At 38.9% G+C, this 17,639-nt stretch overlaps 1 protein-coding gene and 1 long non-coding RNA gene across 3 annotated transcripts; one reads left to right on the top strand and one right to left on the bottom strand.

Annotated features, from left to right (window-relative positions):
• The first annotated feature begins 351 nt into the window (after nt 1-351).
• gab3 (GRB2 associated binding protein 3) lies at nt 352-17,335 on the top strand. Of its 2 annotated transcripts, none has more exons than XM_044141255.1 (10): nt 352-598; nt 4,724-5,024; nt 10,394-10,544; nt 10,632-11,077; nt 11,556-11,605; nt 12,795-13,041; nt 14,710-14,800; nt 15,053-15,137; nt 16,249-16,368; nt 16,868-17,334. In XM_044141255.1, the coding sequence occupies exons 1-10, from the start codon at nt 527-529 to the stop codon at nt 16,985-16,987; spliced, it is 1,683 nt and encodes a 560-aa protein (XP_043997190.1). In that variant the 5' UTR covers nt 352-526; the 3' UTR covers nt 16,988-17,334. The 2 variants fall into 2 exon arrangements, with proteins under 2 accessions (XP_043997190.1, XP_043997191.1); XM_044141256.1 differs by having other exon boundaries at nt 371-598; nt 16,871-17,335.
• On the bottom strand, nt 15,080-16,912 carry LOC122845163. The gene is made up of 3 exons (XR_006372979.1): nt 16,824-16,912; nt 15,248-15,278; nt 15,080-15,161 (listed from the first exon to the last, which is right to left on the bottom strand). It is a non-coding gene; the product is annotated as an uncharacterized LOC122845163 (long non-coding RNA).
• Nucleotides 17,336-17,639: the final 304 nt, after the last annotated feature.

The raw sequence follows: 17,639 nt of genomic DNA, 5'->3' as shown, positions 1-17,639 counted from the left end.
GTTGTGTGTCCTCTAACTTAATGGCAAATTAAACTATTTTCTCTTCTGTAATTTACAGATTCTTTAGATGCACACATACACTGTTATAGTCATATTTTTATTTGTGAAAGAAAAAAAGTGATATAAATTAGGCTCTATTTGGGTTGGTTGTCATGTGATAAAGTTCAGGGAGTGTGAATCCTTCTGCAAGGCACTGTTTTGAAATACGATGCAGCATCCCCACATTACACACATTACCAGTCTTTAAATCTATCAAACCTTTTGCATCTGCGGGATATTTCTCACCATCAACACCCTCCCCCGTCTCCTCTTTAACTGCGTCTCTCTCTCTCTCTCTCTCTCTCGGTCAGTATGATCAGTTTCTTTACTTCCTCCTTTTTGGAGTGGCTGAGCTGAATACCAGAACACAGGATATGCTTCACATTGCTCGCAGTCTCACAGTAGCAGCAGCAGCAGCAGCAACAGCAGCAGCAGAGGCAGAGGCGGCGGTGGATCAGCCGTGAGACCGACACACTCTGCAGTCAAGATGAGTGCCGGGGATGTGGTGTGCACCGGCTGGCTCATTAAATCCCCCCCGGAGAAGAAGCTGAAGAGATTTGTAAGTACAGACTCTTGTCTTTGTCCTCTGTTGGGACGTGGAAGGGACGGGGAGGCTGCGCTGTTTCACCTTGCGCCTGTGTGCTGGTCTAGGTCCCACGCACGGCATACACACGCCGACTTGGACATGTTTATTGCAATTCCAGTGTTTGTCACGTTGTCTTCCTCGTTTCAGCATCTGCCACCTCACTGATCCACCCACACTGTTTGTAGCAGCAGAAGTGTAAATGTTCATGGAAGCAACTCCTGTGGAGTTAAGAGTGTACCTGCATGTATATGCTCTGTGGAACAGCATACAGCCCTCATTGTTTTGAGGTTGTTGGGATCATGTGATGATGTTGGGCTGTTGTGTGCGTGCGTGTGTGTGTGTTTGTGGTATGACTGTGTATTGTGAAACATGGGAAGTAATGTCAGCAGCACCCAGACACCGAAGCGACAAGCAGAAATAGTCCCGCTTTATGATGGCTGTTTTTGCACTTCCTCTGCATGAGTGGAGGAGGCGGAGGGCCTTTTTGACAACGGCGGTTCAAGGAAAGCCTAGGTGGAGTTGTGTGTGCGTGCGTGTATGTGTGTGCTGATGGGGTACGGGGCTCGCGCTGGAAATAGAAACTCATGCAAATCTTGCTGATTGTGTTTCGTTAAGTTCGACAGACAGCCATGCTGTTTTCCTCATTCAAATGTCAACTACTGGCACAGTGCAGAAGGGAAATTTCAATTATCTTGCTCAAAATAATCGTTGTGCTCCCTGCTGCAGAACTGTTCATGCAAACTGAGGCTGCGTTTGTGCACAAGACTTTACTCTTAGCTCAGTGTCACGTGAAGAAACAAAATAAGGAATAGGGTCTTTTTTCCCCTGCATTTGCCACTTTACAATCTTAAACTTTATGTACTTTGGGGGTTTTATGTCATAGACCAAAACATAGAGCGTAATAATATAGTGTCAAGAAAATTATACATGATACAAATAAAAATCTAAAAAGTGTGGAGTATTTAGACCCCATTCAATGCAATTATATGTTTCTCTGGACTATGCAAGAGATTAGAATTCCTACCCATGTTTCTTTCACAAAATAATTTAAGTTTGGTTTAAGTTTAGTTCTGGACATTGACAGAACTAAACTTAAGACATAAATATGCTCCGATTTACCTGAAGTCCTGCAGGAAGTCGAACCTCCATCACAGTCAAAACCTTCTGCAGCCTCAGGTTTTCTTCCAGAATTGCCCTGAATTTAGCTCCAGCTATTTTCCCACCAACTCTTACCAGCATTAATAGACTTTGCTAAAGCAAAGACTCTCCACAACGTGGTGGTGTCATGATGCTGTGCAGCATTAGGTCAAAAAGTTCAACTTTGGACACATCTGACTGGAGCAAATTCTGTCATATCTGTCATCGCCTGTGTTGTTGTACACTGGAACTTTTTTCTTTAATTAATACTTATTTATCTGTTTCTTCCATAATGGCAAGATTTACAGCAGATAACTAATATTTTTGACACATTCTCCTGCCTGAGCTGCGAAGCTCTGCAGCTCCTCCAGCGTCACCCCAGGCCCTTTGGCTGCTTTTCCAAATAGCTTGACTAGCTTGTTTTCTATGTTTCGGTAGATGACAATTTCTCTCTTATTTTCTCCAGCAACGTTGTAACGGAAATATACTTTGAATTTCTTTACAACTTTGTGACTTTTTTGTCGTGCTATGTGATTTCTAAAGACAGTTGCTACAGTGAAATGTAAGGGGACTGAATCCTAATGCAGCCACACGCTTTAGAAATAGGTATAAAAATTTTTTTTTCTCAAATGCAACTTCATGGTTAAATGCTTCTTTATGTTGAGACTATTGCTTGAAGCTTTGAAGTTGCTCTAGAAAAAGAATTTAAGGATGCTTTGGAGAGGGACTGTAATTGTGCACTGAGATACAAAACACTGCTTTGTTTATACCTGTCGGGCTGCGAACAGGACAGATTTGACCTGCTGCAAAAAGTGAGTCGTTTCTTCAAATGTATAAATGACCCAGATAAGAATGACTCAGTTTGTGGCAAGACGTTAGAAACTGACCAAAGTTTACTTTGGTCACATGATGGCAGAAATGCTAACTTCATCCAAAAAGGATGAAGCAAAGATGCATGGAAAAACTTTGTAAGCAAGCATGTTTATACCTCAGAAACTTTTGTTTCATTTTGCCTTGCATTCTTTTCACATGTTTCAAACATATCAGCAGATATCTTCTCTATTTCTCTGTAAATATATATAGATTGCCTTTTCAGCTGATATATGGAGATTGACCTCGATATCAAAAAAAACAAAAACAACAACAGCAACAACTTGTTTTCACCCGGGCTCAGAACTTTGCATATGGTGAGCACCCGCTGGATCAAACTGCCATCTGTAGTTATGGTTTCCTCTTAAAGCCGGCTGTGTTATTAGCACCAAATGTGCTGCGGGTCGACCCATTTCCTGGTATGAGCACATGAATTCATGGCCGACTTGTGCAGAAGAAGAAAACAAAATACATAATCTATGGGATCACATCACTGCCCCACAACAATGCTTTCAAAAACCAGGAAAAGGAAATAAAACACCTGAGAAGTTCTGTTAGCTTATCTAATATGATTTATTAACAGTTTTCTTCTATTTAATTATTTAAATTGTTCTATATTGTAATGTGAAATCGTTAATTCTTGGCTGAAATAGGTGAAATAGCTTCAGGGGTTTCATAAATATAAACTTTCAGTAAAGTGTGAACTCAGTTTTCAGCATAAGCCAAGAAATGTATAAATACCCCCTTCGTTGTGTTTCTGCTAAATACAGTCAACTTCCTCTTCTCAGCACTTCTGGGAAACTGGAGCTGAGGTTCCTCTTGCTGACCAAAACAAAAGCAAGAAAAAAAAAGAAGATTAAAACTGCAAAGTTAGCTGTTGGGAGCAGGGGTTATGATCAGATTCTCTGATCCACAACAAGAACAAAACAGCAACGATGACCTGAGGAAAAGAGCAACCCTGCAGCCACTGCAGAAACAAACTCCAAGAATGACATGAGGAAAAATGTTGTGTAAGGCCTTCTAAAGGTTACAGTGACTCAAATTGATGAATTATGAAAAATAATCTAATAACTGAAATGGTTGATAAATCATATTTAACTTATCAAACAAGATTAGAGAAGTAAATAAAACTTTGTCGACTTAAGCTACTTCTTTTTTAACTCTTCCATGTAACTATGGAACTACTGACATTTCTGCTTTCTAGAAAATTCTTGTTAAACTTGTCAAGCTTTCTCATGATGAAAGACTGGTTGCGGTAAACAGACATTTTTTTCTTCTTTATATTAATTAAACAAACAATTTTGAAGCATTTTCAAAAGGATTGTTTAGCAGGTTTGCAAGGCAGGATCAATGCCTGTGGATAAATTCCTTAATGTTTCAATTTTCCAGCTTGCTTTGAGGCCTGACTCCAGTTTTGAGCAATTCAAAATTTGAGTTAGCTTTTTTTTTTAAGGACTAATGCTTAAATGTCTTTTGATAGAAAGAAGAGCTTTGACTAAACAGAAAAGGAAGGAACAGCAAAGCTGTGCCCATTGGTGCATGAAAGCCGTTGTCTCAAACATGTATTTGAGGTTCAAAAACTCAAATCAGGTGCATCACAGTGCATGCTGTTGGTTGATGCATTTATAGCCTGAATATGGCAGGAATTCCTAGATTTAAGGCACTTAAAGAATAGGAAAGAAAATCTGATCTGACCAGAGATAATCTGTTTTGGTAATTAGCTCTGTTTATTACTAATCACCAATCGGAGCCTATTGAGGCGAAAATGGTTGCTTATTGCAGAATAGGCAATGGATGTTTCAAACAGAGCTAGAAACCACGTTAAAATTATTATTTATTTAAATATTGATGAAAGAAGCAAAACATGAAAATGTGTACAAATGTATTTAAGAGTTTCTAAACTTCTACAAACTGTTTCTAAAACTGAAAATCAAGAGTTTTACGACATTTTAAGACATCCCAAAGAGTCACGTAGACACAAAGAAAAGAAGTTGTTTACATTACACCTGCAAATTACCTCTAAAGTGAAATCGTAAGTCAACCAATAAAAAAAAATCGAAATATAAAATTTCCTTTCCCTTCCACCTGCAGGCGTGGCGGAAGCGCTGGTTCGTGCTCCGGTCGGGGAGAATGTGTGGCAACCCAGATGTGCTGGAATACTACCAGAGCAAGAACTCCAAGAAGCCGATCCGAACCATCGACCTGAAGGAATGTGAGGTGGAGATGCTCAACAACCAGCTGCGGATAAAGCGGGACTTTCACGGGAAGCACCTCTTTGTGGTGAAAACGTCTTCCCGCGTTTTTTACCTGGTGGCCAACACGGAGGAGGAGATGAACGGCTGGATCAGCAACATCAGTCAGATTTGTCGTTTTGGGAACCTGGAGGAGGCAGGTAAATACAGAAATCTTTTTTTTGTTCTTTTATATTACAGTAAAATATATTTTACCGAATTTTACCGCAGTTATACGGTAAATTTCTAGAAACCACAGCTGCCTATATTTTACCGTAAATTAGAGATGTTTGGTTTTTTTAACAGTGTAGTTATTGTTTAAGTTCTGCTTTAAAATAAGAGTTAGCTCAGAAATACACCTGTCTCGTTGAAAAACACACACGTCCTGGAACAACTGTGTTGACATCAAAATAAGTGGTGTCACTGTTCCCACTCAGGAAGTGGCAAACTTAGAGGTAAACATTACGAGGCCAGAACTGTTTGTCTTGTTCCTTTTTCAGCTTTTGGTGAAAACACAAAGACTGAGTAAGATTTCCGACAACAAGTTGCAGATTCCTGGTTATAAGTATAAAGTACCTTGCAACATTCTCCGTACCATGTAACATCTACGTATGTCCCATTAAAACCACAAACTAGAATGAGTTTTACGTGGATGTTTTAGTCACAGCACTGAGTAGCACAGGCATTGTTAAATCAGCAGAAAAAGACACATGGTCTCAAAGGGAGTTTTTTGCATAATAGATCTGGAAAGTGTTCAACGATAGTGCAGACACACCACATACTGAGAGGGTAATCTCTACCCAGCTCTCTCCTGGTTGATTCCAAACCCTCAGCCAGTGCATGTCTTGATGTCACTAGCACCACATTGTCTTTCATTCTTCTTTACAAAATAGGTTAAGCTCAGTAAGATTGGAAGCATTAAATACTCTGTCAGACTCAATGGGGATTTTATCCAGTTTGGCCAAGATTTAGCTCCATCTATCAATTTTTACATTTTTTTTTCCTGGTGATAAAATCCATCCTCACAGCATCAGCATGATGCTGCCATCACCTTCTGTCCCTGTCATGTACTCAAATGGGACAGTGTGCATTGATGTGCGTTTGACTAACATACCTGTAAATGTACCCAATTGCAGCTGAAGGAGAACTGGCCACATCGTACAGGCTGAACAGCCAAAAATAATAAGAACTTAGTAAAATATTTTTTAAAAACTTAACAATATAAAAAAAATAATAATAAAAAAATGGGGATGGATAATACCAGAGTTACCATGAGCCTCTGGATTGGTTCTCTGATTGTTTTTTTCTTAATATAACACTGCTTTGGTCTTCATGGTGCTGATCACACACAGGTGTATCTACTCACTAATTAGGTAACTTCTCAATTGTTCTGGATTTCATTTTAGGGTATCAGACTACAGTGTGCCGAATCCAAAAGCACAACTAATGTTTCTAATTTTACTTGTTGAAAAACCTGCAAGCCATTTCACTCCACACTTCGCAATTATGCGCAACTCTGTTCTTGGTCTCTTCTCTACATTTGCAGTCAAGTACAGTAAAGCTTGTGACTGTAATGTGAAAAAGTTCAAAGGTTATAAATACTTTTTGAAAGCACTGCATTTGAACCACAGCTTGAAGTGAGAAACTCTGAGGCCGCCTGTTCACAGAGGTGCGGCGACCTTCGATAGCTTATCGGGTAAAGCACCAACTTTAACGTTTATACAACCCCATACACACACTCCTCTGCTAGCTTTGGCACTTCACAATCTAAAAACAGGGATTACTCAGATGCTCCGCCTCTGCACCAACTTTATTTTTAATAAAATTCAGCTTGACAAATAAAAAAATAAAAAAAAAAAAAAAAAAAAAAAAAGCTGGGACAGAAAGACAGACTGCACTTATAGAATACCTCATTAGCTCTTTTCGAAATAGACGAAACTCCATCCAGGAGACGTTTGTGCTCTGTTTCTTGAAAGTGATGACACCAGGTCAAAAATAAGTTGATCACTGTTTTTAAATAGCTAATAAATATCTCAGTACTCCATATCAGGGCCAATTCTATTTGTAGTTTGCATCTTCTTGATGCCCAAATAGCCAGAAATTTTACTTTTAACTGTTAATAATCTCTTTGAATAAGGACAAAACTGAAATTCTCCTTGTAGGCTCGGATCATCTCGAAAATCTCACTTAACCTCTTTTGAATCCTCAAGCCCTGTAAGAGCGAGCTGTAATTTTGGATCGTGCACAATCTGCATTTTATTGATTGTTTTTAAAGCTTTAAACAGCCTGGCCCTTTCCTGTGTTGCAGAGAAGCTTCTAGAATATCTCCCTGACAGACCTTTAAACATGTTCTTATTATATCAGCTCTTGTTCTTTGAGCTTATATCAGTTTCTACACTGTCTAGCTTTAAAAGCAAACTCAAAACATGCTCATTCTCTCAAGCTTTAACTTCGGTTTATGTATTCGGCTTCATAAAATGTTGTCCTCCCGGTCATTAGCCTATTTTTGCATCTTTCATTTCCTGATTTAATGGGATCTTCTTTCTCAGTGCTGTTTTAAATCTCTATGTTCTTACTTGTAATTTAGTCGAATTGGTTTGTTTAGCGTTTCATTGGAGGTTTTTATTTCATTCTTATATGTCCTGCCAAGCACTTTGAGTCTATGACCGTCATATAAAATGTGTTCTATAAATACATTTGATCTGGCTGTTGTCTTTTTAAGTGTAATCAAAATGTGACCCCCTGCTTAGTTTTTTCCCCATCATTTTTCTTTTAAGTAGAAAATAGTTCTGTTTTTCACTGTCCTTCTTACCTGCGTCTGTCTGTCTGTCTGTCTGTCTGTCTGTCTGTCTGTCTGTCTGTCTGTCTGTCTGTCTGTCTGTCTGTCTGTCTGTCTGTCTGTCTGTCTGTCTGTCTGTCTGTCTGTCTATCTATCTATCTATCTATCTATCTATCTATCTATCTATCTATCTATCTATCTATCTATCTATCTATCTATCTATCTATCTATCTATCTATCTATCTATCTATCTATCTATCTATCTATCTATCTATCTATCTGTCTATAATTTCCCATTGCGAATAACAGCATCCTTTAATACAAGCTATCTTACAAAGATTAAAGTTTCAAAACAAAACATATTTATTGACATCATTCAATCTTTCTTACTGTTCTACATTGACATTTTGTGGTCACAAAACCATTTTCCTGCCTAGGGCACCAAACATTTGGACTTAACTCTGATGATGAATTTAAAGGCACTTTGTAGAGGAAATGATGTGAAGCTTCAAACTGCTTGCAGTCCAGAATGTTTTCACACTTCGAGCTTGCACCAAAAGATCACGCCTTTTCTGGTATGCAAAACCAGCTGATTAATTTCTCTGTATCTAAGCTCTCAAACACGCTCCACAATCACACTTTTATCAAGCCGTGGTTGCCACCACCAGAGCCATCTCACGCCTCCCCATAGCAGCGAAATAAACCCAGACAAGTAAACTTTGCTCTTCTTAGAACTCCTAGCACATCAATATGTAAAATATTTCCAGACAATTCTGCCCATGACCCAAACCATATGCATTTTGTACTTGCTTGGCGACAAATTGCGTCTTAACATTCTGTCTGCACGCCGACTCCTGTGCATGTAAGGATGTTTCCATGCAGTTAAAAACGTTTTGACATGCTGCTTGTGGTGCAGCATGATGTCTGCTTTATCAGAGGAGATAACAGCAGAACCACTGGGGCGGCCATTACAAGCTAATCAACCGTTTTTTGAGTCATTTCCAGGCAGCTAAGTTCAACTGCATCTCTTTTCCATCAGTATCTAAATAAACTCTTTGAAGAAACCTGTATAACAGGAGTTACAATGGTTAATTTCTCTTTAGGGATACTAAAGTATTTTGAATTGAATTAAAAGAACCTTCAACCGATCTACACTTTGACAAACTCCAGTGTATTTGATTTAGGGCTTAACGATATGGCTCACAAATGTATCACGATGTAGGCCGTTCGTATCAGTCCATACCGATAATTATTAGCTTTTGTTTTAAGTATCTGAAATACTGCTGAAATATTGACATGACTTTGCCTGCTTTATCCACAGTTTTTATTCTACAGCGTTGTTTTTTTAAAATTTTTTATTATTTTAAGCAGCTACGAGTCACCGTGGCAAAACGTGAAACTGCTGCTGCGCAAGTTGCTCAACAAGTTGTTGCTAGGTAACAACTTGTGGTTGTTAGTGAGTGATACCACTCACCTTTATTAGCTGCACATGAGAGGTTGAGCATCTAAAGCCTTTTCTTATGCCTACATCTCCCAGAATGCTGTGCAGTTCTGGGTGGGAGTTCAGTGAAACGATTGAATATTCCATCTGACATATTGCCTATTGATATGTCTATTGTGATATATATTATTAATTTGTTGTCCAGCCCTAATTTGATTGGAACTTAACGTGATGGTAATAGTTAAGGTAATAGTAACAGTGACAACAGATGAAAATTCCCAACCATTTTACTATTAACTGGAGCCAGTTGTCCTATCTTGGCTAAGGAAAGCCTCCAGTTGCGCTGTACTCTTTCCCAGTTTCTGTTGATGGGCCAACCAGTTCTCTGTGGGATGCTCAATTGATAAAACAACATTCCAACGTTTCAAGCTTGGAATGCTGTTTTCCTCAACTGATCCTACTTTAAACATTTAGACCATCAGAGAAGTATTTAAACCAAGATAAAATCATCTATCAATCAAATGAAATGAAATATTAGCTATTTAGTCGTACTGTATTTAATTTAAATAGGTCAGATTAACTGATGCTGAATCATCTGCTGTGTGCTACTTTGTTCCTAAAAAAAGGATGTCATACAATGCGCTGTATGTGAATAATGTCAATAATGATGTCATGAATTCACTAAACAGTACAATAAGCTGTTCAGATCATCAAAAAAAAGAGGCTCAGTGAAGATGTTCTGTAAAACCTCAGGAGGTCTGTTGGAACGCTGACATCTGCTTGGATGAGATAGAGCGAGGTCACGTTTTTGTAGCAACTACAAAAAAAAATTAATAAAAAATCCCCTTTCGCAATCTTTTCTAAGGAATTGAAATGTTTTTCTTTTTTATAATTATTATTTAACGTGACCACTTGACAACGTAAACCTCTGAGAGTAGCAAGTAGTTTCCTGAGAACAAACCTTTTGTGGTTTTTTTTCTTTTTCTTTTTGTTGTTGTCGTAACACACGGTTCTGCAGGGACGGCCTTGACTCGAAGGCCTCGAGTCAGATGGAATGAAAGAAATTTCTGAGCGAGAGCCAAACTGAGCAAAGAGACACAGAATATCCAAATAAAAAAAGAGGGACATGGGAGACGTGCGTCGGACCTTCGCCGTCCCTGTGAAAACATCCCCGTATTGCTCCTTCAAATCTACCTGCTTCATTAGAGGGGAGCATAAGCTGAAGCAGCCACATGTTTTTCTGTGGCTTCCATTTCCAGCTGCATGTAAACTCAGTTCTTTGTGTTTGTTTCTCCTTTGGTTTGAATCAGAGAGCACAGATGATGGATCTTCTCTTACCCCCACCTCCATTCAGCCATCAGTGGACAGTGATCGAGTGTCTCTAGCGAGCCAACCAGACACCAGCTATCCACGAGATTATCTCCTCCTCTCACAGTGTGAAACAAGGAGTGTAACCACTAGGTATGTGAAATCAGGAGAAAGTTTTACACCACTGGTTGGTGTGTAACAAGTGTTTTCGTCTCTCTATTTTTTGTTTTACATCTGTAGACAAGACAGCTTCACGAACTCTGACATCTCTCTGGAGCAGAGGTTGTCAGACGATGCAGTCAAGGACTTGCACGCCGAGTCCTCCTTGTCCTCCATTTCTCACATGAACCGCAGCCCGTCTCTTTACTCCAACGGGAAGATGTCCAGCGCTCCCTTCAGCGCTCCGTGCAGCTTCCCAGTGTTGCCGTCCGCCTCCTCTTCGCCGCTCCATCACTGTTCCCCAAACGTCTTCCAGTTCGACAAACCTTTCTCTCCCACCGTGTTCGAGGCAGCCGGCGACACCCAAACGCCACCCCCGCTACCGCCCAAGCCGACTCACCTGTCAGAGCTGCTGAGCGACGGAGGAGCTCACAGGCCAAAGACGTTCAGTCCGCAGCAGTTCCCCGCCAGCGTGCCGGTATTTTCCAGAAGAACCTCGTTGTCCGGATTGGATCATTTCACGATGGGTACGGATTTTATTTCACTGTATGTGTGCAGCCTGAAATAAAAACATAGCTGCAGCTAGTGGCGGTTTTTGAATGAACGTTCCCATTGGCAGATTCCATTCTTCTGCCACATTTGTTCCCAAATGAAGCCCACTTGTCAAGAGGGAAAAATATTACCCTTTTATTAGGTAACTTATACCCCAAAATGTACACAAAATAATATTAATCTGATGTAAAATGATACAGACAATCAATATAAGGTGGTCCTAGTGCCAAGATAGCCTTGAATGCTTATGCACCAAACCTTAAGCTTTGAATCAGATTCCAAATTTGACACCAGCAGTGGAGCTAATCGACATCATTATTTGGCCTCACGGCGCCCCATAGATCATGCTGCCAGGGGCAGAAAGCCATAAAATCTGCCATTTGCTAAAATGTTCTTTTACGGTTGTATATTACTTTATAATCTGATGAAGTTTTTCTTATCCCATCTTTTCAGGCAACACCGACAACAGATTAATGAGGAACAGAAGACAGAGTGTTAATTTGGTAAGAAGATGTTGTGTTGTTATTGGGAGTATGATGAAAACATTTGGACAAAGAACTACAAGCTTCAACTAGTTGGAATTTTGCTTAGTTAATTTAATCACAACAATGTTGTTGTGATCACCTCCCCGTGCAGGAAACAGCTAACTAAACCTTGTCTAAATGGAATAAATATAAACCACCAATCACATTTAAAGTTTACACATTACAACACTACAACAGACCTTTTTGTTTTTAAATGAAAACAAATCCTAAAGCTTCTTAGAGTTTTGTATCACCAAGTCAAAGTCATGTCGAACTCAAGCAGAGCTGAACAATATTTAGTCTGTGCTCTTCACATGCTAAGGTGCTTGGCTCTGTGATACTGTGGACTTGTTTTCTTCCAAAGGCCCTGGAAGCTTGTTACAGTTCATGGAATCACGAGTTACTTGAAATAAAGTAATTAAGAAAATTGTGGGATCTTCCAGAATATTGAAAATGGGTAGCTGGGTTTTTCAGCAGGAACATGATCCTATACATATGACCAAATTTAGGGTGGAAATGATTCACTATACACAAATGCTCTTCATTTGTGTGAAAAGATCAGGACTTTTCCTGTAAATTTACATACAAAGGCCAGAATACAGCCCTCCAAATCTTCTTTATCTTTATTAATTTAAACTATTTCCATCTAGATTAACATACCCGTGCCGTGCCAGTAGGTGGCAATAACCTGACCATCTAATGCAAATTAACATACAAAAGGAAGGGCATCCTGAGCATTAGTGAGGGTGAAGCCAGTAATTCTCCTGGAGCTGTTTCCTGTCTCCTCTAAATGAAGAATGCTTTTCAGACAATGTTTATTTGTAAAACATGAGAGCGATACAGAAAAGACAATAAAAACTACTCCTGCTGCTGTTGTGGCGTGCAAAGCAAGAGTGGGCAGGCTCAGAGTAGGCTGCTTTATGTTCTTCTGCCAGATACTGTGCACAGATACACCCAAGACAGTTGTTAAAAAAATATCCACTTTGAAAAGCACTTTTCTCCAATTACAAAACATATTTGCATGTGGGTAAGGGGAGAATGTCCTACAGTGCTATTACCAAAACTAGGAGATCTGAAAGCTCCTTAAACATGTGCACATACTGTTTTGTCTGCATTACAAAAACACTAATGCACCTGTCTGATCAAATGATTCTTTGTCTCTTTTCAGCCCTGTTTAAACACGGTACGAGTTCAAAGCTACCAGGATGAGTCGTACGTCCCCATGGCGTCCCCTTCTCCGTCTCTTCCATCTGTTGAAGGTGACAGTTACATCCCCATGAGCCCCAGGACTTCCAGCTTCCTCAGTACAAACTCCACAGCTGAGTCTGCCTCGTCACTCAGCCCAGTAATGTGCCAACCTGGAGAAATTGCACCGCCTCCAGTCCACCGGCACCTCAAGCCTCGCTTACGGAGAGGTGAGAAGAATTTCAGGTCCGAGTGTGAAAAAAGAAAAAAAAACCCAACTAATTTAGGTCTAATTTTTATCATGACAAGCATCGTCTGGGAATTATTCAGCATCTCTCAAAAGTATTCATACACCTTGAACATGTTGTCATGAAGGCATTTTGTCAGGGTTTTATTTGACACACCAACACAAAGAAGTACATAATTATGTAGTGGAATAACAATGAAAACTTTACATTTTTGGTAGTTTGAATTGTTTTCATGCAGTCATAAAAATGTCCACTGCAGATTTTTTTATTGTTTATTTGTATTTTAGGAAATGGGGGGATTTTTTCCCCCTTCAATTTTTGTAAACATGGAGTGTTCTGTTAAAGGAAATGCACATATTCTCTATTTGTGAATCATGTATGTTTTTCATTGATATAAAGCCCAAAATTAGACATAAAGAATTTGGTTAGTTTGAGTTTTAATGGAGGGTTATTATGGTTTTGCAGCTGTAGGTCACCTTAAAGGTCATCCTTGAACAAGTTAAGTTAACAAGATAAGTCTGTGAGCTAAACAAAAATGTTCATTACATTTACTACACAAATTTATTCTCCGATATCGAGATTTTACCTGATCAGTTTTGCCTGTTTTGGTGCTCATTAAGGAATGCTCTGTTTTAGGGCTACATCACGATTATGCAAATAAGCTCCTCCCAACTCAGTGTTTACATTAGCATCTCAGACAAAATGGCTGCAAACAAATCCACAGTGGTACAAACATACATCTTTGACCCAGAAGCAGAAGTGGAGCCTCCTGAACAACCACCAAGCTACAACCACTGAAGGATTAAATGTTGTGAATCTGATGCACATTTATGTTTTCATTAATTCAAACTCTGAGGATTCTGCTTCGCTTCGGGGCAGTTCGCCATAATGTGAAAGCGAGCAGCTGACATCAGCACAATAATTCAGCACGAAGACTATTTTAAGATATATATGTGCGAGACTACAGGAAAAGCACCTCTCTCAAGATGTAAAAAAAATATATATTTAGACGATGTCAGTAATGTTCGAATGCCTAACATTTTTTCACAAATGCTGCATCTTCTCAGTGTAGTCTATCACTTTCAGTTAACTACAATTCTTAGAGTAAATGTGCAGATACTGTAGATAACGTAATGTGAGACGCAGGACTAGCTTTGTTTGTCGTGAATTGGAGAAAATGCATGGACACGTGGTTTGTAGTGCAGCTGAAAGCAAAACATTTCCCTTTTCCAGCAGCCATTGTGCAGCGATAACTCCAGCAGAACACCTTTGCCTCATCTTGTCATGAAGCCTCTAAAGCTGTCATAGCAGCTGGGTTTATACTGAACTTAAATTACACACTAATTAGGGTACTTCTGGCAGTAACTGGTTGCACTAGATTTTATTTTAGGCATACAACTATATCTGGTTGTGCACACTCCACAAGTATTAAGATTTTCATTTCAAAACTATTTTGACAGCTCTATATAATTTTTCTTTCACTTCACAAATATGCACCACTTTGTGTGGGTCTATTGAGGTTTTTGGTTGAAAAAAAACCAAAACCAAAAAAAAACAACAATCAAAATATGAAAACGGTCAAAGGATTTGAATACTTTTCAACTGTGTTAAGCTGACAAATAGCTAACTTTGAAATTTCTGAATCCACAGTTCGACCTCCACCTCTAGACCTGAGAGGCCTTTCGACAATTACTGAATTTCCCACTCATATCCCGCTATGCAGAGTAATGACTGATTCATGGTGAGAGCAAAAGCACTTCTCCACATGTACAAATTCAAATTGTAGATCTGTTACAAAACTTTGTTTAGATATGACAAAGGCAAGTACAACTGAAAGAAATTTACTCTAAACATATGGACTGGAATTTCACCTTACAAGCACTAAAACTACAAAAAATACATAAATAAAAATAATAGGATAGAATGAAATGTTCTCTGTGGCTGTATATTTTTATTTAATGTACATCATGTTTCTCTTTGTTTTTAACCACAGCTTTCCACTGACCCACTTACCTCTTGACAGAAGGCTTGAAAATGGCGACAGTTCAACGGACGAAGTGACAAGCTGCTCTGCACTGGTAAAATATGGAGTTGGTAGTTTTCTAAAAAACATGTATGCATAAATTGAACACTATGACTCAGTGAACTGACTAATATTCAAGTGGAATTATTAGCATTTTATTCATACCATGAAAGCTTGCTGTGGGAGTTTTCTTGGTCTGCATGTTGTTAAGAAAACAAATTAATTTTAAGCAATAATAATATGAACGATAGGTTCATTTGTAAGTGGTAAAATCAGTTGAAGCATCACATATCTAAAGAATCCTAGATTTCTGTCCTGTGATCTAACTGTAGGTTTATAGTTGTTGCTTTGTTCTTTGATGTATGCAGATTTGCTTAAACCTTTTGAAATACGGTTTTAAACCCAACACAGAAGTGTTTTAGAGTTAGACATGGTTGCTATGTGCTGCTTATGCTGATAATGAATAAATGTGGCCTAATCTGAAGACATTTAATATGAAGATGAACTAATCTGTATTTCATGGAAGATTTTGTAGGTATTTTTTTTACCAGTCAAGATTCTTCTTTATCTCTTAGTTATAAGAACGAAAATGCAAAAGTTTTTTCTAGATTTATCAATACCATTACGAGAGGGAATATCATTCCGTGTGTGTGAAAGAGCAGTGGCTGCAAAATAGGATTTTAGTACTAATTTCAAATGGGAAAAAAATATCTGCCAGCATTTCAAAATGAAGCATGTCTCACAACAGAAATTCAGAACATGAAAAGGAACTTCCCCATAAATAGTTTCCACCTTCCTGTTCCTATTGTCTGCAGAAAGTTTTCTTCTCTCTCTGTCGTAGCCTGAATAAATGTCAGGAATCCCCATGCATGCCTTAGAAAATACAATTTGGTTATAACGAGGTTCTTTTTTTTGCATCCTCTGCTTCATTTTAAGCAACTTGCGGTTGTTAAAATGAGACTGGTTCTTTACTCAGTGACACTGTCAACACTTTGGTGTGATAGTACTTACTGTGACGTGTTTTATTGACCAGGAGAAAATAATAGACATTTGAGTTTTGTGGTGCATTTCTTCTTCAGTACATATCAGTAATATAAAATACGTGTTTTCTAATGGTTAATTGAGTCTAGAATATTGAGGTTGATGTAGCACTGTTTTTCTGGCAGGAATTGAGACAATCACTCTGTCTCCCCTTGGATGGAGCAGCTCAGCACTGGAAGAGAAGCTCAAACCTTGATTATCTGTCACTGGATTTCAACTCTGCATCCCCATCCCCTGTGCAGAAGGTATGTTTTGGCGGACAAATTAAGTTTCCTTAAGGAATTCATTTTACTAATGGCTGCATAATTGTTTGTTTTTCATTGCCATTATCATTGTTTTCATGTTCGTCTTGCAATTATAAATGCGTGTCCCACTGTATGATTTCTGGAGGAAATTGATGTCGCATGAGGGAGAGACATATGAGTGGGGCTATGTAGAGTACTTTTAAGTTGTTAATGTCCAACCTGCAGTGGTCAACGAGCACTCGGCTTGGAAGCAATGTTTTATTGCAATTTGAAAAAGGATAATTTTCCTAAGTCTACAATTAGCACTTGGATCCATGTGACATGGTCTTTATCACAACTGTGTCAATCTCCAAACAGCGCGCTGCTAACTGGGGGCTCATAATGACAATCCCACTTTGTGAACACCCTAATGCAACTTAAAGAAAACCACCGGATGTAGCTAAAAAGAATCTCACCACATCTCTTTACCATCTCCCTCTCCCTCCTTTGTTACGTCCAGCAGAAGCCACTTCTCGCTGACGAGTACAAAGTGGACTACGTGCAGGTGGACGAGAAGAAGACTCAGGCCCTACAGAACACGAAAATGGAGTGGAAGGACGTCAGGCAGTCGAAAACCTGAACACAACATGTTTGAGGACGCAATCATTAACGCGAACATGAGTTCAAGAAGAACAATATTGAAAAAGAAAACAGTAAGACATTCACGTACAGAATTAATGGAAAAGCACTTTTAAAAACAGAACTGAATTAAAAGTCACACAAAAGCCATGAAGCCATGAGATGCTTGTTTTTTCGAGAGGAAGCGCGCAGTTGCACTCTGCAGGACAGAAATGTAAATTGTACTTGATCATGCGATGCTCACTGTGATTTTTCAGCTCATTGTAGCCTAAGATTCATTCAGTTTTGTCAAAATAAAAAAAAGGCTGTAAATATATGTATAAATGTAATATAAAGGTCTAAGTCTATATAAAGGTCTAAGTGTTTGTGTTCTATAAATGGCATGAACCTGCTTGAAACTTTTCCAGGTACTCCTGCAGCATAATTCCCAGTCCAAATATGTTGTGGGAATCATAAAGGGTTTTGCTCAGAGAGTGGACTTGGACTCATGATGAGCTTTCTGTGGAGCCATTTGAGTGTCAGGGGGCCTTCATGTAACTCCTTGACAGTCCATTTTTGGTTACAGTTTCAGACCATCTCCAATCTGTAAGGTTCACATTATAATTTGCTAATGTTTTTATTTTTGTTTGTTTGTTGGGAACCTTAGTTATGTA

The sequence above is a fragment of the Gambusia affinis genome, linkage group LG15, assembly GCF_019740435.1.
Source record: "Gambusia affinis linkage group LG15, SWU_Gaff_1.0, whole genome shotgun sequence".
NCBI classification, from domain to species: Eukaryota; Metazoa; Chordata; class Actinopteri; order Cyprinodontiformes; family Poeciliidae; genus Gambusia; species Gambusia affinis.
The sequence above is the reverse complement of the archived record's forward strand: the minus strand, read 5'-3'. Positions and strand labels throughout refer to the sequence as shown.